Source organism: Zootoca vivipara, chromosome 14, assembly GCF_965207765.1.
Source record: "Zootoca vivipara chromosome 14, rZooViv2.hap1.1, whole genome shotgun sequence".
Classification (NCBI taxonomy): Eukaryota; Metazoa; Chordata; class Lepidosauria; order Squamata; family Lacertidae; genus Zootoca; species Zootoca vivipara.
The window spans coordinates 19,737,361-19,760,413 of NC_142597.1; the positions used below are offsets into that span (position 1 = coordinate 19,737,361).

The window sequence follows — 23,053 nt, forward strand, 5'->3', positions numbered from 1 at the left end:
TTTCTGAACATGCCCCACCAAAACAGAAGTCTCTGCGTACTCTCAGTACGCTTTTACACCCAGTGGCCAAAATCATGTCTCAAGACAACTTCCTGAAGAATCTCCTTCTTCTATCCCGATTCTATGCATGCTTAAAGGAAACAGCCCCCACTGTATTCAGTGGGACTTGGATATGCATGGAATTGCTGGCTTATGCTAGAGGAAAGGGTGGTTTCACCATGCTGTGGTAAATGCTTACAACATCTTTGGATAAGTAATCTTTGTGTAAAGCTGGGAGAATGAGAGCACATGCAAGGTGGTCTCCAAAGCTTGTTGGTGGAACAGTGTAAAGGAACCTTGTCATGTAATGGGATCTTAAGACAAGGGATTCTGCCTTCCCACAAGCGATATGTTGACTAACCAATAATGTTTCACCCCAAGCAGCTATGAACAGCCAAAGAGGGAAGTCATTACTCACCTTGACACAAGAAGAATTTGGACTCTCCAACAGGCACCTCCACTTTATTTGGAGCAATGTTCACCTGGAGAGAGACTACAAAAAAACAAAAAGAAGCAGATCAGAGAGAAACGCTATGATGTGACAGCATTTGTACTTAACAAAATACAAATCTGTTGTAGATTGGAAGAGCCTTCTCAAACTAGTTGTACCACTTTTGTCATGTAAAACTGTAGGATGTTTGCTTATGCTAAGAACGCACCACAGTGAAGCCTAGCTGTTCATGCCTATAACTGTGCTTTAATGGGCCATTAATATGGATTTACTGAGAAACTATTTTTGTCACCAGTAGACCTATAGTTGAGAGGAAGGTTAGAACACATCCTGCCACATAAATTAAGGAGCAACTGTCCTTCTGCAGGGATGCCACTACTTTGTAAAATTAGTTACTGCAGTTACTGAAATCTAATGCTCACCATTTTTGGCCAAATTACAGTGCAACAATTAAGATGCACATTAGATTAGATGGCACATTTACATTCGCCAGCAAGTACTTTTTTTGGTTTCAAGGTTCTGAAAATTGAGGTGCACATTAGATTCAATAGTGCATTAGACTCAAGTTAATATAGTATGGGACGCGGGTGGCGCTGTGGGTTAAACCACAGAGCCTAGGGCTTGCCGATCAGAAGGTCAGTGGTTCGAATCCCCGTGACGGGGTGAGCTCCCGTTGTTCGGTCCCAGCTCCTGCCAACCTAGCAGTTTGAAAGCACATCAAAGTGCCAGTAGATAAACAGGTACCACTACAGTGGGAAGGTAAACGGCATTTCCGTGTGCTGCTCTGGTTTGCCAGAAGTGGCTTTGTCATGCTGGCCACATGACCTGGAAGCTGTATGCCGGCTCCCTCGGCCAATAACGCGAGATGAGCGCCGCAACCCCAGAGTCGCTCACGACTGGACCTAATGGTCAGGGGTCCCTTTACCTTTACCTACATTATAACCAGCTTATAACTTGGTTTGGAGCAACAGGAACAGTCTGATAGCATCTGGGGCTTGTTAGCAGCCCCATGTGTAGGGGTCGGTCTCTGTCTCTGTCTCTCTGTGTGTGTCTGTCTGTCTGTCTGTCTGTCTGTCTGTCTCTCTCTCTCTCTCTCTCTGTGTGTGTCTGTCTGTCTGTCTGTCTGTCTATGAGAAAATAATCGAGAGTCATGCCAACTACTGTATTCTGAATTGGGCTCTACATAGGCAAGGAGAATTACATTGGATGCTCAGTTAGTCCCTTAACATTAGTCCATGAGCACGCTGCCTTTTGAACTGCCCTCTCTCCAGTACACTTCCCCCTTGAAAGTCTTTGTACGCTCTTGTGACGGCACTGGAGGTGACTATCTCTCTTTTCCAATATGCTGGTTGCCCTTTTCCTCTACTTTATTTCTAGGTAATCTAATTTTGCTCATCCATATTACTTTAACATAATTCACTCCCAGACAGAATGGAAGAGCCAAACGCAGTAATAGAATGTGAAACGTTTATTAGATTCAGTGTGGTGAGACCTAAATAGCCCAGGACCAAAGAGATGTGGTGCCTTCCTTCAATTTATTGCCCTGGCACCCACTCTTGTACACTGGGCAGTGCCCATCACCAAGGCTGGGGTTTCAGCTATGGGGCTCAAGAGCCCAGGCACACACGAGCAATTTGAATGCACAAAGCTGTAGTCTCAGAAGTGGTCATCCCAAAAGAAAACATGTATCTAGAAGGAAAATCCACTTCAAGAGGTTTTGCTCACAGGTCTCTGTTACACTGTAGGGCTTTTGATTCCTCTGTATCCAACTACGTTATAATCACAATGGACCACTGAAATGGACCCACAATGGACCTACTGAGTTAGAGCTCATTCCCACTTCTGTTTGCCCATTGCTTCCCCCCGAGAAAACCCAGAGTTTAGTGCTGAATCGGAACAAACAGCCATCTGGATTTCAGCAGATCAGTTTGGTCTGATTTAGCGCTAAAGGGCAGGCTTTTTCTGGGGAGGGAGGGAAGCAGTGGGCCAAAGGCAAAACCACTCAGACCTGTGCCTACGTGCAGGATAAGCAGAAGTGTGGGCAAGCCCAAGTCATGTCTATTAACTTTGAAGGGTCTACTCAGGCTTACATTGATTGAGCTTCTAGGCCAGCCTTCTCAAACATGCTTCCTTCTAGATGCTGTGTGGCTCCAACTCTCATCAGCCACAACAGCTGTCAAGGCCAATGGTCAGGGATGATGTGATTTGGAGTGCAACCAGGATGGGGAGGGCTGTTTCAGGGGTCTATCTTCCGACCCAATTCTTGCCTTCCATTGTATGGGAGTTCCCTGGCCCTCAAACCACTTGTGAGTGAAATTTAAAGCTGAAGGATCCCAGCAGAACAACTGGAGAAGACATCAGTTGGTTCTTTGCCAAACTCAAGTTGGCCCTCAGATTTGTCTCAGACGTCTGCCCTGCAATGCTGGGATACATCAGAGCACACCTTCTTCCTCTGTGCCTTGCTAGCTGGGGATCTTTTTGTTCCATACAGTACCATAAATGCCTCTCCATCACAACTACACATTCTCTCTTGGACTCCAGAATCTGTGAGCATTGTGGTCTTTCGTGATAAGTAATGAGCCATTAGGGAAGGCATAATTGGATCCTGGCTCACTTCCACGGACAAACTTGTCGGAGCTTCCTAGCCTAACAAGTCCAGGTCAGAGAAGGATTTCAAGAGGTTTGACCTAATGTGTGCGATTTCCAAATTGCAGCCATTAGTTGGAGAGAAAACAATCACCATAATAGAACAACTGCTCAGCCCAGCATAGCCAAAACTTTCCTCCATCCCTCTACTTCCTGCAAATGCTTAATTTGTTAAAACTCTTTAGTGGTCCAGCACTACAAAACTGGCTTCGTTTCAGGGGTGGCTGGACCACAAAGCTGTTTGATACATGTGCCTATCTGCCCCCCACATAGAGAATTTTAAAACCACAATGATCCTGTGGAAAGGAATCAGTCTCCTTAAGACAGCAGCAGCAGTATTCTTCCTTAGCAGCACACAAGGACAGTGGAGAAACTCAGGACTTGTTCACACTTCCTGTTGTCCCACTGTTGTCTCCCCACCCAAACCCAAGAAAACTGTCAGAGCCCAATCAGAGCAAAAAGCCATTTAGATTTTCCCAAGATTGACATTTGCTCTGATTTAGCATTCAAGAGTGGGAAAGGAGCAGGGCAAGAGAAAGAACATGCCAACCTGTGCTTTCCAGGCACTGGACAATCAGAAGTGTGGATGAACCCTCAGTTACTTCTTATTTTAATGTGAGCCCACCTAATTTGCATTTCCCAAGCCCAGGTCAGAGAACGTGTGAGCTGAAATGCAGCTGCCATGTGAAACTCACTCTTCCCTGCACGTCTCCAGTCAAAAAGTGCACATGTCAAAGAAAAGTGGGGACCGAAATGTGGATATTTGAAGTGGGGGGGGGGAAGAATGCACAAAAATGCTTTATATTAGGCAAAATTGCATACAAAAATATGTCAATTAGAACAAATGTGTGCAAAAATGCATACATGGGCATTTAAAAAACTGGACACCTGCTTGAATTTTGCCTGTTGTCTATGTGATGGTTCTTTCAGCACTAAGTGAAGACTTCTACTTCCTTTCCTCAGGCTTTTCAGGCTTTTCTTTTCAATGATCTTTTGTACTGTCACTGGTTCTCATTTTATTCCACTATTGCTTTTATTTTGTTCTACATTTTATATTTTACAACTTCATGGCATTAAATTTTTACTTCAGTCTCGTACTGAAGTCCTAGGCCTTGTAGCCACAGGCAAGAAGGAACTGAGTGCAGGCAAGGGAGTGGGCTGGTGGATAAAGGCCAGAGTGCCTTCCACACACACACCCCATCCATTGTACCCAGTGTAGGAATGTAGCAGGCTGCTATAGGAAAAAACAGGACTTTTCTGCCTCCTGCTTCTTCTAGCCCCAGCAGGTTACTGCGGGGCGAGGCAGATTAGTAACTTTTGTTAGCTTAAAGGCACTTTTATTTGTGTCCAGAGAACTTGCAATTGTGAGATATATAAATATTCCAAACCAGCAAACAACCAGAGCCCCACTGACAGAGGTCACATAGAGGTTAAGGTGTGCAAACCGCATCCGGAACATTAACCTTGCAAAAAGGGCCATACCTTGCCTGCTTTTTTTATAATGCATAAAATTTAAGACTTTGCCTTCCTGCTTTCTTTTTAGGCTGATGAATTTTTGATGTGTCTTATTGATTGTCAGCTTATGTTTTCTAAGCTTTTAGGCTGCAAGCCACCATGGCATCCCTTCCAAAAATAACTGAAAAGTCCCAGGTTCAATTCCTGGCATCTCTACTTAAAGAAGGTCTCCAGTAGCTTGGTTCTCTCCAAAACCAACATTGCACCAGGGCTGAAGCCTGTCTCGTTCAGAGATGTAATTGCTGCTTCAACATCCAGTGTTGTTGCAGGGCCTGGTATTCACTGCACATTATGCCACTTGATTTTGAAAGGTACGTATCAGCTCAATGGTCCCTCTAGATCACGGGTGTCAAACACAAGGCCCGGGGGCCAAATCCAGCCCGCCAGACCTCGTCATGTGGCCCGCCAAGCGCCCCAGCCAGCGGGACCTAGCAGCGGGACCTTGCTGCTGAAGCGTCGTGCCGACAAAGTGCCGACAAACAGCTGGGGCCGGGGGGGTAGAAAGGCAGCCGGAGCAGCGCCGCACGGAGAGTCCCGAGCCTCTGCGACGCAGCAGTGCTCTGTAGCACTTTGAATCCTCCTCCTGCCACGGCTCGGCACCTGGAAACGGCTGCTGCTGCTGAAGGACAGACAAAGCACCCAGCAGCGCCGCGTGGAGGAGGAGGAGGAGGATTCAAAGTGCTACAGAGCGCTGCTGTGTCCCAGAAGCTCGGGACTCTCCGCACGGCGCTGCCGGGCACCGACCTGGCAAGCTGCCACCTCCTCCTCTTGCCTCACCTCCTCCTCCTCCTGCCGCGGCTCAGCCTCAAGAACGTGCAACTCTGAGGCTTTACGCACTTCTCCTAAAACGGACACCCGCTGCCTCACGCTGCACGGGAAATGCTTTTTGCCCCTGGGACCCTTCGCACTCTTTTCTGGCACTGAATCAAGGCGGCGACCCCCCCCTTCCCTTTCTTTCTTCCTCTCTCTCGTTCTTATTCTTTCTTTCCCTCTCCTTCCTTCCTTCTTTATCTCTGTCTTCTCTCCCTCTTTCTTTTTCGTTCCTTCTTTATTCCTTCTTTCCTACTCTTCTTTCACCTCTTTCCTTCCTCTCTCCCTCCTGCTCCCTCCCTCCTTCCTTCCTTCCTTCCTTCCTTCCTTCCTTCCTTCCTTCCTTCCTTCCTTCCTTCCTTCCTTCTGTCCTTCCCATCTTTCTTCCTCTCCCTCATTCTTATTCTTTCTTTCCCTCTACTTCCTTCCTTATTTCTCCCTTTCCATCTTCTCTCCCTCTTTCTTTTTCTTTCCTTCTTTATTCCCTTCCTTATTTCCTACTCTTCTTTCTCTCCCCTCTTTCCTTCCTTCCTCTCTCCCTCCCACTCCCTCTTTTCTTCCTCCCTCCCTCCCCTCCCCTCCCCTCCCTCTCCTCAGAAACATAGGATGCTGCTTTATACTTCTGGCCCTTAAACCCTGGAACCAGGAGAGCAGCTCCAGTGAGTCAACCTCAGCCAGTCCCTTTGGTGAAGGGTGGTGGCTCACTGGCAGAACATCTGTCCTGCATGCAGAAGGACCCCAGCATCTCCAGGTACTAGTAGCTCTACAAAGGTCCTGCATGAAACCCTAGCGAGCCTTCACCACCCAGTGCAGTTTCCAAAAATCATTTTTCAATAAATTGTACAATAATTGTACATTTGAATATCTACTTGCCATTATTCTGACTATGTTTCTGCTTTCAGAGCTAGTTATTACTTACATTATTACAAAAAACAGTAATAATTGAATGCAGTGACAATAATTTATGATAATAAAGAGTGGACACATAGTCCTACAGATACAACCGGCCCTTTGAGGGTGACCAAACTGCTGATGCGGCCCCCGATGAATTTGAGTTTGACACCCCTGCTCTAGATCAACCTTCTCCAAACTGTTACCTGCAAGTTGTTGTTGGACTACTACTCCAAATATGCCCGACAACTGGCCATAGATTGTAGCCTACCTTCCCAGAGGCCACCCAGATGCTTCCAAGCAAGATATGAGAACAGCACCTGTTCCTTACCCCAAGTCTCTGAATCTGGAGGTTCTATTCACCTGTTGATAGCCCAGCTATCCTCCACAAATTTGTCTAATATTTTCTCAAAACCATGTAAGTTATTGTGGCAAGGAGTTCCATAGGGTAACTATAGCCTATGTAAAGAGCTACTTTCTTCTGCCTTTCCTAGTCCTTTTTGGGTTCCTTCTGCTGAAGAAAAAAGGGAGGTGTGGGGATGCGCCACCTAAAATTCAAATGGTTTTTCTTCAAAGTGCTGACAAGAAGAAACCTGTTTCCTTTACGCTCGATTTACTTTCTCCCACATCAAGACGGACATTGTTTGCTCCTATAAATAAGCCTCTGCTGACAGTCACTGATCCAGCCTTTACAAATTTCAACGTCTTGTTTGAAAGATGCTGCTAAAGGACAACAGGTTGACAATGGGACTGATTGCACAGCTGGATCAACTGGGGGGAGGAAGAGAACAAGGGGGAATGATTTGGTGGGGCTTTGGCCCATGTTTCCGGAGAGAAAAGTAGTGAGACTTGGATACCAGCAGGATGGGAAAATGCTGTATATCAGCTGTTCAGATGGGCAAATTCTGAGCTTTCAAATTTTGAGGCCTCCAAAATACTGGAATTTAGTTGTTACAAGAACTGTCAACTGATTTAATATAGGTTAATAATAATAATAATAATAATAATAATAATAATAATAATAATAATAATAATAATCTACTAACAAAAGGAGATAGTCTTTTTTGAAGTGTGGCATCCTAGACGGCTTCATAATCAAAAGCTACCACCAACAGGGATAAATATTGAAGTAAATGTAATTTGCCACAAACAGCTGCCACACATACAGTTTTTCCCTTGTGTGTTAATACTGGCTAGAACATTCTCGTGTTCTGTTTTGTTCTGGTGGCAGCAGCGAGTGGAATGAATACTGAATATTATGGGAAGTCAAGTACTATGGAAGGAGGAGGTAGACACGCCTTAGCTGTTTTTGACAGAAGCCATGAGCTTATCATAATCTCCAGTTAGAAGGAAAGGGCATATTAAATATCTTCAATGATGAAGCCATTTAGGGGGTGAAGGAAGGCAAGTCTAAACAAACTGGGCCTAAGGAGTGAGAATATAAAGGTAGCTTATCCATACTTCCCCTTGTCCTGCTGCTTGCCTCCACCCTGAAGGGGAAACCAGTCTTTAGTGCTCAATCAGAGCAAGCAGCAAGGGGTTTTCCGTGGGTTGCTGTTTGTTCCAGTTTAAAGCTAAAGAGTGGGTGTTCCCTGGGAAAGGAGCGGGGAGACCACACAGACCCTCTGTTTTCTAGGCAAGGACAAGCGGAAGTGTGGATGAGGTCCAAGTCAGTCCACTGGTCTATGTAGTCCATTTCTGTATATTCTGACTGGTCCCAACTCTTCAGGGTTCTAAACAGGGGTCTTTCCCAAGGATAGCTGTATAATCCTTTTAACAGGAGATACTGCAGACTGAAATTGAGAACATGTGTGTATAGTCTACTTATTTTATTTCCTTAATTAGAACCTTTGCATGCTAACCCTCACACCATTTAGGGTTATAGGGCAGCGAACAACCAAATTCTATGGCAGTCACCCCAACAGGTATTTCTTGCTCATACACTTGCCAAGACCCATTTTGAAGGTGTCAGTGGCAAGATGATGCCAGGATAGTTCAAAACCTAGGGAGTCGGGAATTTAAATCCTGACAAAAAGAGCCAGCACTCTCAGGAAATGTTATTTATTTTTCTCCCCAACCCCAACAAAATTGTACTATCCTCCTTACTGCTCCTAATAAAATAATAATAATAATAAATTTATTTATACCTGGAATGGTGCTGATTGCTTCCTCACAAGTAAAGCGCTCCAAACGCTGTAGCTGGTTTTTACAGAGTTTTATTATGTACATATGTACAATGCAGAGGATCAAAATGCACGACTGCTCTATTCCGAATCAGAATCCGGAAGTGCCGCCCGTCGCGACTTCCGCCAACAGAACACCCTTGGCGTCCTGAATCTCCTCCTCTCTTCGCGCCTCTTCCCCCCCCCCCTGCTGGTGGAGAATCCTCCCCACCAGAACTACCCAGCTGGGGAGCCGGTGCTGTCCCTTCTGGCACCTCCCCCTCTTGAGCACTCTGGTCCGACCCTCCAAACCTTCCCTCTGGGAACCTTGCCCGCTCAGCATCCTCAAGGCTCTGCACCGCTTCCTGAGCGTCAGCACCACCTTACGTGGACAGCTCCAAAGCGCTGACATCCCGGGCTCCGTCTGCATCGGAGAACCCGTCCCGACTCCCTGGACTCTCTGCTGACCCCTGGTGGTCCCCTGACAATACCCCACCCTCCCCAGCCAAGACCGGATATAAAACAATTGATTAAAATAGCAGTTATGCAGGAGACACTGTAGATGCTAAGCTTACAGCAGTCTTTCCTAACCTAATGCCCCCTATGGGGGCTGGTGGTAGGCTGACGCGAGTTGTAGTCCAAAGCAGCTGGCGGGCACTATGTCAGGCATGGCTGGCTTACAGAATACAAAAGCTGGTCTTTCAGCCTCAGTTCCAGGTCTGGGGGGAATGGGCAATATACGTGGATAGGAAGGATTCTCCAACTGGGAGCAGCATGCACAGCACATAAGAAACAACAGCCTGGAAGCAAGCCCCGTCTGATCTGTCCACTGAACCCATCCATTTGCGATAAACTCCCTGTCATTTAAGGCATTAAGCTCCCATAAGGCCACTTGGCAGGCCTTCCCCATTCTTCTTCCAATCACATTTGTCCAAGCTTTGCTACCCATATTAATTCATTAGAGATTCAATTTCCCAATTCATAAAATCAGCCTTACATTTGGAAAGCGTCTCCTGGGGAAATGGATGGCTTTTGCTATCTGAAGTGACTCAGCTGTGGCGTGCCACGGAAAGGCCCTGCGCCGTCTCCTGACAGCGTAGCAGCAGTCAGAGGCAATCCATTGCTCAAATTCATTGCCTGGCCCAATCTCACAGCCTACACTGCGAGGCAATAAATAAATAAATAAATAAATAAATAAATAAATAAATAAATAAATAAATAACATGGATGGGAACCGGAGGCAAGGACTCTTGCAGCAGCCAAATACCACAGAGGGCAATTCAGAGGGCAAGAAAATTCATCAGCACTGGTACAAGGCTACTGGTGTGGCAAGTAACATCACCTGGTCACAGGCTGCTGGCTTCAAACCAGGAATCTCCCCCCCTCCCCCATTTACCGTATTGGCCTGAATATAAGCCGCACTTGAATATAAGCCGCACCTTTAAAATTGGGGGGGGGAACGCCCAAATATAAGTCACTCCATTCCTCGCTGCTCCTGGTTGCATACTTTGGGGGGGGCATTCTGCGTTGCTGGCAGGTGTTCCCCTTCCTCACTCTCTCCCTTTCCAGCCTTGGGGGAGAGGATGGGGGACTATGCATGGGGCGGGTGCCGCTTTGCCATGCTCCTGGCACTGTTTGCCCCGCGCTCCTGGCTGCATACCGTAAGATCGTTAATATAAGCCACACTTTAACTTTTCACGGTTGGAATTTTGGGAGAAAGTGAGGGTTATATTCAGGCCAATACGGTACTTTTAAAATCTGCAGGTGAATTAGTAGAAGCGGCACCCAGGACTTCTCTTGTTTGAGTTCCCCATAGCCCTTCAAATCAGCTGCTTTTACCATCTGCAGAGTGGCACACTAGGAGTCCTACTTGGAGAGGCAGAGGGGGGCAGGCAGAGGAGACAAATGGAGCCATTCTTTCCCACAAGGCTTGCACGTGAGAATTTACCCACTGAATTGCACCCTGCATTAATCAGCCTGTGTCAACTGGACTTTCTGCCTCAAGCACCAAAATACTTTTGAGTCAGCAAGTATGTTTGCAGTCCCCAAGCATTCACTGTCACAAACTAAGCAGAATTTCCCAGCACCGTTTGAGTAGCTGTGAAACCATTATTCATTTCCAAATGACCTGCCTTCTTTCCTTCTTTTAATGTTTTCTCCTGCTGTTTGACTGAACTGTGCTGCATCCAGTAACATCTCCCATTGCGACAACCTGGTGGGTACATTTCACTCTCATGATGGTCACTACATCACATGGATGGATAGAAAGGAAGTTTCCTCCCCAGTCCCTTTTCAGGTGAGATTGGCTAATGAGAATCAGGACCCTCTTGTGTGCACTTGGATCAATTCCCTGGAGCTCCTCCTCTGCAGATGCTCAAGTTCAGCGACAAAACACATGCTTTGCATGCAGAAGGTTCAAGTTTCAGTCCTTGCCATCTTTAATTAAAACGATCTCAAAAGAGAGGTGGTTGGGAAAGACTACTGACAGAAAAGCAAGTAGATGAAACTGTGGGCTGTCTCATCTCTCAGCAGCAAATTTAAAGCTAAAGAGGAGCCTCTGGGCTGCAATCTAGGAATCCAACTGTCATGTAGGTAGTTGCCTGCACAGAAGAGGTGGCAGTGCAGGAGCTGCACGCCATCCAACTTTTTCAAGCCCTAAACCAGGATGCGTGTCTTCTGGGACACACTCCTGGTTGAGTCATGTGACTTGCGCCTCACTCTTGCTCCCTCCAATGTGCTTTGGGTGCTGTGCAAGATCATGGTCCCTCCCCCAAAGCACCTTTTCAGGGTGACAGCACGCAAAAGTGCAGCACCCAAAATGGCTGCCGAGATCTCGCCAAAACCACAAGGTGTCCCATTTTTTCCAGGGCACTTGGAAGGTTATGGAGTGGTTCTTAATATCCATGGGACACAGACTGAGTGCTTCTTCTATAAGGAAATGGAAGAAGCAGTCACATTGCAACAAACAACAACATGCATCCCGACCATGGTCGTCTACTGCACCTGCTGGCCTGCGACAAAATTAACTATTGTCAAGACAAAAACATTTCAGGAAATGGGAAAGGTAACTAAATATTTGCAAAAACTGCCTGGTGTCCACCATAAGTTCCAGCATGCAGAATGAAGACTCCTCTCGATGCAGAATCCTGAACCAGAAATTCCAGAAACCCTGCTCTCTGCAGAATGCCACCCGCTCCCATCCCTGCTTGTTTAAATAGCAACCATTAATCTCTTGCTCAAAGCTAATTCGGTGTCTCATCCTCTTCCCAGGGGAGAACGGCTAAGTGCAGTTCTTCTGTTTCCTTTTAAATATTTGCTAATGCAGCCTCTTAGCACACCCGTACATGGGGAAGAAAAGATCGCCCACAGAAGTCAAAGCATAAGGAAACAAAGTATTGCCTTTGAAACAAAAGTGCAGAAGCTTGTGACAGATTCTGTGAATCTTGAAGATGACATTGGTTCATCGGTATGGAAAGAAGCACACCCACTGGTTCATTCCAGTTGAATAACTGCATTTGCAGGGACCATTGGTTGGAATTCAAAATGGCTGCTTCCTGCATCAGAAATCACATTTACTATATTTGCCAGTTAAACTGTAACAACTTTTTTAAAAAAAACCCCACCATGCTTTACACAGGAAAATGTTACTGGATGCTTTTAGCTGAAACTTTGTTGTTACTTTCCTCAGCTTCTCTGCAGATAACCTCCAAATTTTGTTATGTTTCTGATCTTTAATTTGCAGGGGGAGAATCTATTTTCAATCCGATTTTGATACAGACTTGCAAGTTCCAGGAAGAAAGATATTCTGGAAATGATCCACCAGGATTCCCACCCCCACCCCCCATCGTCACATATTTCCAACACCTCAGACTGGCAATCACATACATGTAAATCAACAAGGACTGGTCTATAGCAAGTAACAAAACTATTTTTAGGACAAGCCAGATTTATGCACCTTGCTGGAGCTGCTAAACCATTTTTGATACAACCTTGACCATCAGGAGTTATTGGCATATATTTGTTCCTATTAAAACAAGTGCTATAGCAGTCCTATAAAAGTCGCAGAGAAGGGAAGCTAGGTGAGGTAGAGGGTAAAGCATTGCTCATGGATGGCTATATCTGCAATACTTGCATACTTGCCCCACTGGAAGTGAATGATTTCCGTTTTCAAACGCGCCTTGGAAGTCGAACAGCTTTGGTGCCTCGGTTGTCAAACATTTCGGAAGTTGAACAGTCTTCCGGAACGGATTACGTTCGACAACCGAGGTTCCACTGTATAAGAAGACACAAAGGCCATCAAATTTCCCATAGTGGCCAACCAGATTCCTATACAGTGGTACCTTGGTTCTTGAATGACTTGGCTCCCAAACAAATTGGCTCCCGAATGCCGCAAACCCGGAAGTAAGTGTTCCAGTTTGTGAACATTTTCCGGAAGCCGAACATCTGGTGTGGCTTCCGCTTGAGTGCAGGAAGCTCCTGCAGCCAATCGGAAGCCGTGCCTTGGTTTTCAAACGGTTTTGGGAGTCAAACGGACTTCTGGAATGGATTAAGTTCAAGAACCAAGGTACCACTGTAGGAAGCTTACAAGGAGTGTTTGCTCTCTTCCAATGACTCGTATTCAGAGTCATTAATAAATAGATTGTAAACAGCCCTGGAAATATTTGACACTAGGACATGGGGAAAGCCTTTTCTGTAACTGTGCCTATCTTGCAGAATTCCTTACATCTCAGGAGATTGTTAGGCCCACTTTTAAATGGTCTTTATCTGCTTCAATTAGCTCTGCTTTAACTGTTGTCATTGTTTCTGTCCTATTATTTTAATTGCATGGGGGGAATGTAAAAACATCTTAAAATAATTGTAAAAACCATTGTTTCTAATACAATGAAACTATGAAATTTAAACTGCTGTGGGCCACTCTCAGTGTGGTGGTTAAGGACAGGAGAAAGTGTGGATAAGCCCTTAGACTAAGCCAAACATGGGGAATGTGGCTGATATGTGCCATATAGATGAGGATCAGGGTATTCCCGTTTGCTTTTCCAAACTCTTGAATATACAGTGGTACCTCGGGTTACAAACGCTTCAGGTTACAAACTCCGCTAACCCAGAAATAGTACCTCAGGTTAAGAACTTTGCTTCAGAATGAGAACAGAAATCGTGCTCTGGCGGCGCATTGGCAGCAGGAGGCCCCATTAGCTAAAGTGGTGCTTCAGGTTAAGAACAGTTTCAGGTTAAGAATGGACCTCTGGAACAAATGAAGAACATAACCAGCGGTACCACTGTAGATGGAAAGATTAGATTAAGTGGCCTAGATTAAGTGGCTATAGAGTAGGGGTCAGCAAACTTTTTCAGCAGGGGGCCAGTCCACTGTCCCTCAGACCTTGTGGGGGGGCCGAACTATATTTTGGGAAAAAATATTCCTATGCCACACAAATAACCCAGATTTGAATTTTAAATAAAAGCACAAATTCTACTTACATAAAAACACCAGGCAGGCCCCACAAATAACCCAGAGATGCATTTTAATTAAAAGGACACATTCTACTCATGTAAAAACATGCTGGTTCCCAGACCGTCCATGGGCCAGATTTAGAAGGCGACTGGGCCACATCCGGCCCCCAGGCCTTAGTTTGCTATAGAGGCACTCATCTTCACTTTAGAGAGGTAAAAGTCACAGGTATTTCCTGGAACCCTCTCCAGAATTTGTCAGTGGGAAATGGTCAACTGAAGAAAAAGAAGCAGGCATAAGCCAGCTTACATTTCTAGGGTAAACATATCCTCCAAATTACAAGCCATGAAAGTGGACTGCCAACTGAAGAACAGCATAATTTGCAATCAAACAAAACCAGGAGAAAAATCGCCCACAACCAGCATTGTGCCATCAGCTCAGCGTTTACTGTGGCCCCTTCCACACAACACAAAAACAAGATCCCAAAAAAGTCAAAGTCATTATGTTGAGGGGGCAGTTTTGACATGGCTAAAACTCTTGATCATCTCTAGGCAATTATTAGACCGGAACACTGGGCTGGGCACTCGCCATCTGCTTGACTGTTTTCTGCACAAAGCCAGAGACAGTAATCAGTGGGCAAAATGTTATCCCCCGCTGGTGGACACAATCGCAGCAAGAGCAGCCCTTTCCTCGTCTAGGAAAACAGCAAGCCAAACGAAGCAGAGGCAATTTTCAAGGAGCTCTCCTTGTCCAGGGACACACAATTGCCTTTGTCACAAAGAGACGCAATTCGGCTCTCGGTATGACAGCTACCTTAGCTGACCCTGTATGCTGCGGCAGTCTAGTGTCTAGACAAATGCAAGGGTGTGTGTCCTTATTTAACAACTGGAGATTGTTAAGTGATGCAGATCTTCCTGCATCCCTTATCTTGGGTCCCAGAGAGCGATTTAATCATGCAGTGTCCCAGATATGTAAAGAAGGATAAAAGAATACTTCTATCTCCCCTGCGTAAGAATCGGAAGAAAGCATTTTGCATATTAAATAACCTCCTCTGCCCAAGCTTCCTAATCCATCTAATCCCCACCCCCATCCCGGACGTGAAAGGGCAAGGAGGACGAATTAATGGGTTTGTATCAAAACAAAATCGGAGCCCAACCAGGGAACCACGGAGCCTTGTTCATTTCCATTTCCTCATTAACAGCATCAGGTCTTTGGGCTTAGCTGGGCCAGGCTGCCTCCATACAAGAGGCTTAAACTCTCAAGCCATTTAAAAAATGATCACTCCAAAAGGTAATCCTTTGACTAAATGCAACAGGGCACTGGAGATGCTGCCAAGTGACCCAGTGACCCAGCTAAAGACAGGAGCCACCCCAATAGCCTTCAACCTACTGTAGTTCTTGTCAAGGTGAGTCAACCTGTTTCTGGGCTGTACCATGTCAGGCTGCAGGGGGAAAACATCTGATGAACACAAAGACAACTAGATATCAAAGAAAAGGATTTTGCCTTAGCCCTTTCATTGACATACCAGCTTTCTCGGAGCAGGGAAACTTAGCTATGTATGTAGTGGTGCAAACCAGATCTCAGTGAGAACCAAGCCTCATTTACTGGGGTCCACATTCAGACCCATTTCAAAAGCTCAAGTGACTTTTTCAGCATGAAGTTGAATTCTACAAGCAGATCTCGAATAATATCCTATTCCAGGACTCAGTGATTCTGAAGGGTTGTGTGCAGGGTTTGTTTTTTTTTGGGGGGGGGGGGTTAAAGCTATGGAGTAGTGAAACAGGTGGTTGACACAATCGTTCTTGGTAGTCCTCTCTATCGTTTTGGAACCCAATTTGGTATTCTGAGGAGCTCCGGGGTATGAAACAGGCCAGGCAAAGTGTGGCACTGCGGGCTGCAAAAGGACTCATTTTGCAGCTCACATTGTGTCCTCTAATAGCCGGCCAGCAGAGTTATTCCGGATAGTCCAGAGGTTAAAGTAAAGGTAAAGGGACCCCTGACCATTAGGTCCAGTCGCGGACGATTCTGGGGTTGCAGCGCTCATCTCGCTTTATTGGCCGAGGGAGCCAGCGTACAGCTTCCAGGTCATGTGGCCAGCATGACTAAGCCGCTTCTGGCGAAGCAGAGCAGCGCACAGAAAAGCCGTTTACCTTCCTGCCAGACCGGTACCTATTTATCTACTGGCACTTTAACGTGCTTTCAAACAGCTAGGTTGACAGGAGCTGGGACCGAACAACGGGAGCTCACCCCATCACAGGGATTCGAACCACCGACCTTCTGATCAGCAAGCCCTAGGCTCTGTGCTAGGCTCTGTCCTAGGTTACGGACTCCTAATGTGAGAGAAGGAACTTCTGGAGCACTCGAATATCTGCTGCGACCAACTGGCTACATACACTGTGGGAATGAAGTTGCATGACTTTGGTGTAATCTGGATTCTGCTTTTTTTTTTTTTTTTTTGCAGCTCTAGCTGAAGGACTCGGTGTCATTATTTAAGATGTTTTGTGGGATTTTGATTTACCTTATATAATCAGCACCCCCAATCTGTCCCTCCTGGTTATTAAATCTAACAGAGGAGGGCTGAATGTTTGGGTCCAGAGTGTAGCTAACCCTTCACTGCTGCATTGAAAGAGGCAGTGGTGAGACCACTCCCAGATAAACCATCTCTGGACCCTTTGGATTGAAACAACTACCCTGTTTCTCATATTTTAAGACATACCCATAAAATAAGCCATAGCAGGATTTTTAAGCATTCAAGGAATATAAGCCATACCCCAAAAATAAGACATAGTGATAGGCGCACCAGCAATGCCGGCCGCGGCAGGAGGAGGAGGAAAAAATAAGACATCCCTTGAAAATAAGCCATAGTGTGTTTTTTTGAGGAAAAAATAAATATAAGACATGTCTTATAATATGAGAAACACGGTATCAGCCATTTGCCCATACACCCTTTGGGGGAAAGGTGGTAGAGAGGGCCATAGTGGGGCAGCAGCAACATTATTCCCCATCCCTTGTTTACCATACCCTACCAAAGCCCAAGAACTTCCAACTCAAATAGAGGCATATTATTTTACTGACTGCACCTGCCTCCATCTCCCTCCTCTTCTTGTGTTGTCTTTATCCATTACAAGCTCCTTGGGGTAGCAACTGATCCTCTTATACTTAGTGAAACACAGTGTACATTTAAGGTGTTATATAACAGACGAAAAGATCTAAAGTAAAATCTATACTTCCATTTTACTCACGGCAGATCCCAGGTTCAATTCCCAGCATCTCCAGGTAAAAGCATCTCAGAAAGCTAGGCTAGGAAACAGAGATGACTGAGGAATTTGAACTTTGTGAATTCTTACGCAAACTGACCCATCCTGGACCTAGTAAATTATAGATCAAAACTTAGTCATCTACTGGTTTTCTCCTTTTCTCAAATGTTTCAATACGTTTTAAAGTAGAAAAATAAATTTAGAAATGCTTACTTTGATAGAAAACATGCTTAGAGAAGCTACTTTAATTGTGAATTTTCTTCCAATTGCAGATTTATGCAGAAATGAAGAACAACCTTTTGGGTGAACACAGGCAAAAATGATATTGACTGGAAGTAGACTGATTCTGTTATCAGTTCTATGAACTATGACCCACCGGAGGAGGAGGAGGAGGAGGAGGAGGAGGAGGAGGAGGAGGAGTTTGGAATTGATATCCCACTTAATCACTACCCTAAGAAGTCTCAAAGCGGCTAACAATCTCCTTTCCCTTCTTCCCCCACAACAAACACCCTGTGAGCTGGGTGAGGTTGAGAGACTTCAGAGAAGTGTGACCAGCCCAAGGTCACCCAGCAGCTGCATGTGGAGGAGTGGAAACGCGAACCCGGTTCCCCAGATTACAAGTCTACCGCTCTTAACCACTACACCACACTGGCTCTAGAAACCAAGACAGATAACACCTGCACTGCATACGTGAATGGGGGGCTCTCTAGCCTCTTTCAAGTTTGAAGTTCTGCCAAGCTATGCGACTGAACAACAAATCCCTAAGCAAACCTTTGTTCACAATGGTCCAAGCTCAACAAATCAAAAGGGTTAACTCAGTAAGCCCATTTCTTACTAAGAAAGAGCTTCATGTTATCTTTTTTTCCCCTCCAGAAATAATACCTGCTCAGCTTTGCTAAATCTACCTTCATTGTGCTGGAAGTCAAATATGAAACACCAAATGACACCAGCTGGTCAATATCCTGTACCTGATGACCAGCAAAGAAAATAACTGTTGGAAAGTAAGGGGAAAGTGGAAATGTCCTTTGAAGACCCTACTGTCCGTTTCAAAAAGTCACATTAATTCTTACTCAGAAAAATCAGCCTGCTACCATTTCAACACAATAACCTTTCCCAAACAGCAAATGTCATAATTTATTTCTCCTTTTGATTCATACTTCCACTGTCAAGGGACTCACTTTTATATTGCATAGTGCAGTGGTCCATGAATTCTAACATTAAAGCACTCTGAACATTTTCTCTCCCATACGTGTGTCTCCCTCTCCATTATTACGGTACTTTTTTGGAGAGGAATATATATTTCCATGACATAGTCTTCTCTGTTTTGCTGAGAAAACTTTTGATTTTTCCATAAAAGGTTAGTAACAGGAATGGATTAGTACTATAGTATTATGTCACGGCCGTGATCCTTTGAGCAAGCTGTATTTCATTATGCTTTTATAATGGGGAAGGGTCAGTAGTCAGTGTAGGAGAGAAAGATGTGAGGATGGCTCACGCTACATTTGGCATAAAAAGAATACAAACTGGTTTATTTTGAACGAGTGAAATATTTGACAAGACATGGGATACGCACTGTGTGCTTTTCTTCCATAGGGTTGCAACTCATGAGCTGGGGTGGCTTTTCCACATTCCAAGTACCCAACCCAACTGGTAACCAATACCACCCACACAGAAAAATGATAGAGTTGGAAGGGGCTTTCACTTGTGTCCCAGGTTCAATCCCCAGCATCTTCAGGCAGGGCTGGGAATGCCCCATGCCTGAAACCATGGCAAGGAGGTGCTGCTTTCACCACCAGTATGTTGGGGGGGGGGGGGAGATGCATGTTTGTTTGTGTTTTGGGGGCCCATTGTTGGCACAGTGCCAATTCCCACCCCACAAGTCTTATGTTGGTCCTGCAGAGACCCAGGAGTGGTCAGTGTCGTAATGCATAAAGTCAACAACATCTAACAGTTTCACAAAATCCCACAGTTCTGGAGCACAAACGTATACTCCCATCTTGTGACATCACAGACTCAAGCAATAATTCAGTGTGGATTCATTCTCTCTCTTACAACGTGAAAACATTTCTGCAACTATACAGTGGTGCCTCGCTAGACGAATTTAATTCGTTCCACAGGTCTTTTCTTATAACGAAAAATTCATCTAGCGAATCCCATAGGAATGCATTGAATTTTTTTTTGAATTTTTTTTTGCCCATAGGAACGCATTAATTGAATTTCAATGCATTCCTATGGGAAACTGTGATTCGCTAGACGAATTTTTCGTAAAACGCATTCGTCTAGCGAGGCAACCTCCGCTAGAAAAAACCTTTCGTTAAGCGGAAATTTCGTTAAGCAGGGCATTCGTTAACCGAGGCACCACTGTACATTTTTGCTGTACATACAAGGGTGGGAAGACATTCAGCCCACAGCCACTCCTGGCCCATTCAACCCTCAATCCACTAGAAATGACCATCCCATTGAAAAAGCATGTGTTGTTAGATGTTCACATCACACACACACACACACAATGCTCTCATTTTTCATTTGTAGTAAGCTTCCACCTGAAAGGAACCCCCTTGCAACCTCCCCCACTCTAAAAGCTGAGCCCCTCTACAGCATGTGCCATGGAAATAGCAACTAACAAGCCAAACCTGGGTGGGGAAAGTCAGCCATTCATTGCAAGGCAGCCGCTTTACCTTGAATTATTAATGCTAACCTACGCCAGCAATTTTCCACCAGAGAGAGCTCAGCCTTAATTGTTATACCAATACAGTAAAGCCAGGTTGAAACGGTCTACCGGTACGGTGTCCTGGGTAAACAGGTTTGCCTGGGAGGCACTTGGCGGTCTATAAACAATCTTCCCCCACTGCTGAAATGCTCATTAAACACCCCTACCGTGGATTTCAATCACCAGCTAATTATTATCAATTTCCCCCTCCCTATCTGTATGTTTTTCAAGAGAGGCCCTATCTCTTGCTTCAGCGAGGAAAGCTTCCATGTCCACATGATGCAAAAGCACCTTTTAGCAACAAATGACAACAGTTTAGAAAGGCTATTTCTTCACTGCACACAAATGCTCCTTTCCTATGCAAGCCCAACAGGATTTGCACAAGAGTATCCTGGGAGAGCTCCCATTAATTTCAATGTGGGGTTGTGGTTTCTTTTTTTAAGGGGGGAGAATGCAACAGATTGGACACAGCATTATGCTTGTTCCAACTTCAGTATCCCCTTACCTAAGGAAGGACACAATAAAGGTTTCTAAAATTATCCGTGGTGTGGAGAAAATGGAGAGTTTTCTTTCTTTCTCATAATACTAGAAACCTACTGGGGTTCCCTGGTTGGCTGGATATTGAGAAAAGGCCAAAGGAAGGAAGGGCTCTTCACAAAGCAAACAATAAACTGGTGGAACTCTCTGCCACGAGTTCTGGAGATGGATCTTAGAGGACTTTAAAGGGGGATTAGGCCTCCGTCTCCATGGACTTGTTTATTAATTGCTCCTGGTTGTGATGGCTATATGCACCCTCCAAGGTTAGGTTCAAAGTCATTGGGAAGCAACAACAGGAAAAGGCTATTGAATTTACGAGCTGTTCTAGGCTTCTGTTGGAAGCAGATTTTTGGATCTGAGCCAGCAGGGTTATTCCAAAGTGATGTTCTTCTTTTGAACTAAAGCACCTCCCTGGACAATTCCCACCAATTCAGAAGACAAAAAATGAAGAGTGCTTCCAATCTAGCCTTTCCTGACCGGTGGTTAAAACATATTTAGGTTAGCATCGCAACCACTCCACCCACAAATGGTACTCTGTGATTTGGGGAATGTTTATTCTCCCTCCCCTGCTAAGACAGGCTCTACAATGCTTGGTTAGTAACAGCCAACAGCAAACCAGAAGAAAAGTATGTTAAAAACAGGCTGAATAGCAGATGTGGCACACAGGAATACTGAATGCAAACACAGTGTGATGGAGAAAGAGGGAAACCTTGGCTGTGAGCACTAATACCCAAAATGGGGTGACACGAAAAAATTGCAGGGGTGGCGCTGTGGGTTAAACCACAGAGCCTAGGGCTTGCCAATCAGAAGGTTGGCGGTTCGAATCCCTGCGACGGGGTGAGCTCCCGTTGTTCGGTCCCTGCTCCTGCCCACCTAGCAGTTCAAAAGCACGCAGAGCAAGTAGATAAATAGGTAAGGTAAGGTAGTACAGGAAGGTAAACGGTGTTTCCGTGTGCTGCTCTGGTTCGCCAGAAGTGGCTTAGTCATGCTGGCCACATGACCTGGAAGCTGTATGCCGGCTTCCTCAGCCAGTAAAATGAGATGAGCGCCGCAACCCCAGAGTCATCCGCGACTGGACCTAATAGTCAGGGGTCCCTTTACCCTTTACCTTTACACCATTATTTGGAATGAAAGCTGAGTCATGTCAATCCCGGGTAAGACACTAGGGGGCGCATAAAGACCAGGGCATGGCATCATTTGCCCATGCGGCTTGAAAGGGCTGTGGGTGCATGGGTGGGCCCCTTTGGACAAACCAACCAAAGCAACAGCTCAACAAATGATTCAGTCATGATTTCTAAGCATGCAAACGGAAATTCAAGGGCAGGAGGCTCAGATGTTATCCCCTCTAGGCTTGTAAAGGCTGATATACTTCCTTGAGATCTGTGGTGCACTCACCTACTTTCCTATTCAGCATCAACCAATTACTTCTTGTCCTAATTAGGCTGGACAAATGTTCTCTCTCTTCCATATTATATTACATGGAACGAGGCTGTTACCATGTTACCACTTCATCACCACCCTTCGCAAATAGAAGATGCACCTCTCGACTGCTTGCTTTTATTTATTTAAAATGAGAAGGCCAAAAGCAGACATGTGATGCGTTATTATCTATCAGAGCTGACCTTGTCACCACTAGAACAGGCTGTTCAGATAGCAGCAGGCTTCTCCCCTCCTTGTGCTGGCACAGTAGACCAGAGCTGCTTGCTGTGCGGTATGTGCTAGTTCCAAGGTTGTGGCAGCCTGTGAAAAGTTTAAGCTGCCTTCACAAAGATCAGTGATGAGGAAGGGCTATACAAGGAAGCTGAGGGTAAAGATTGGGGGCTGGCAGGGGACGGGGATATAACTATTGCAGCCTTAATAAAGGTATCTGAAGAAGTGTGCATGCACACAAAAGCTCATACCAATGACAAACTTAGCTGGTCTCTAAGGTGCTACTGGAAGGAATTTTTTGTTTTGTTTCGAGCCTTAATAAAAAGAGAGTGCATGTTTTTAGTTTTTTGCTAACCTCCCAACAGGCTTACAGCCTCCTCAGGGCATCATATACAATACAAGCAAGATCCCAGGTCCCCCATCTTTTTGTCACACTGCAGCATGACCAAGAAAGGCACCCAGGATACGGCTTTATATAAAGGTTCTCTGCAACTCCTGCTCAGATCTCACTGAAGTCTTTGGATCAATAGGAAACAAAACTTTGAATTCCCAAACCAGTCTAAGCTGCTTATGTTCCCCACCTTTGCATCATTTCATGCTGCCTGGCATCACGATAGAAGGCAATGCAAGTCCGTCAGCTAGGAATTAAAAGTTCAAATTGGCAAATGTCTCACGTATTGTCATAGGAAGGAACATTTTCTCCTACATTCCAGATGCCTTGAAAATTGAGGATTTACGACTATAACACAGGTTTGCTTTATGGCTGAGTTGGGGACCAGATGGCCCTCCAAATGATGCTAGACTACAACTCCCATCATCTCTGGCCATGAGCCCTGCTGGCTGGAGATAATGGAATCTAAAGTCTAAAAAAAACCTGGAATATCAGGTTCCTCAACCCTGTGCTTTACGGCATTTTAAATATGGAGCAAAGGTGGGGAG

General features: G+C 45.4%; 1 protein-coding gene across 6 annotated transcripts in view; it reads right to left on the reverse strand.

Moving 5' to 3' along the window:
• The window catches only part of NCAM1 (neural cell adhesion molecule 1), a 219,782-nt gene that overhangs the window by 76,836 nt on the left and 119,893 nt on the right, over window positions 1-23,053 (reverse strand). For all 6 annotated transcript variants that reach the window (XM_088657853.1, XM_060268501.2, XM_035139360.3 and 3 more), the window contains exon 2: window positions 458-532. In XM_088657853.1, the coding sequence (XP_088513979.1) occupies window positions 458-532 (75 nt within the window). The remainder of the gene's footprint in view (window positions 1-457; window positions 533-23,053) is intronic.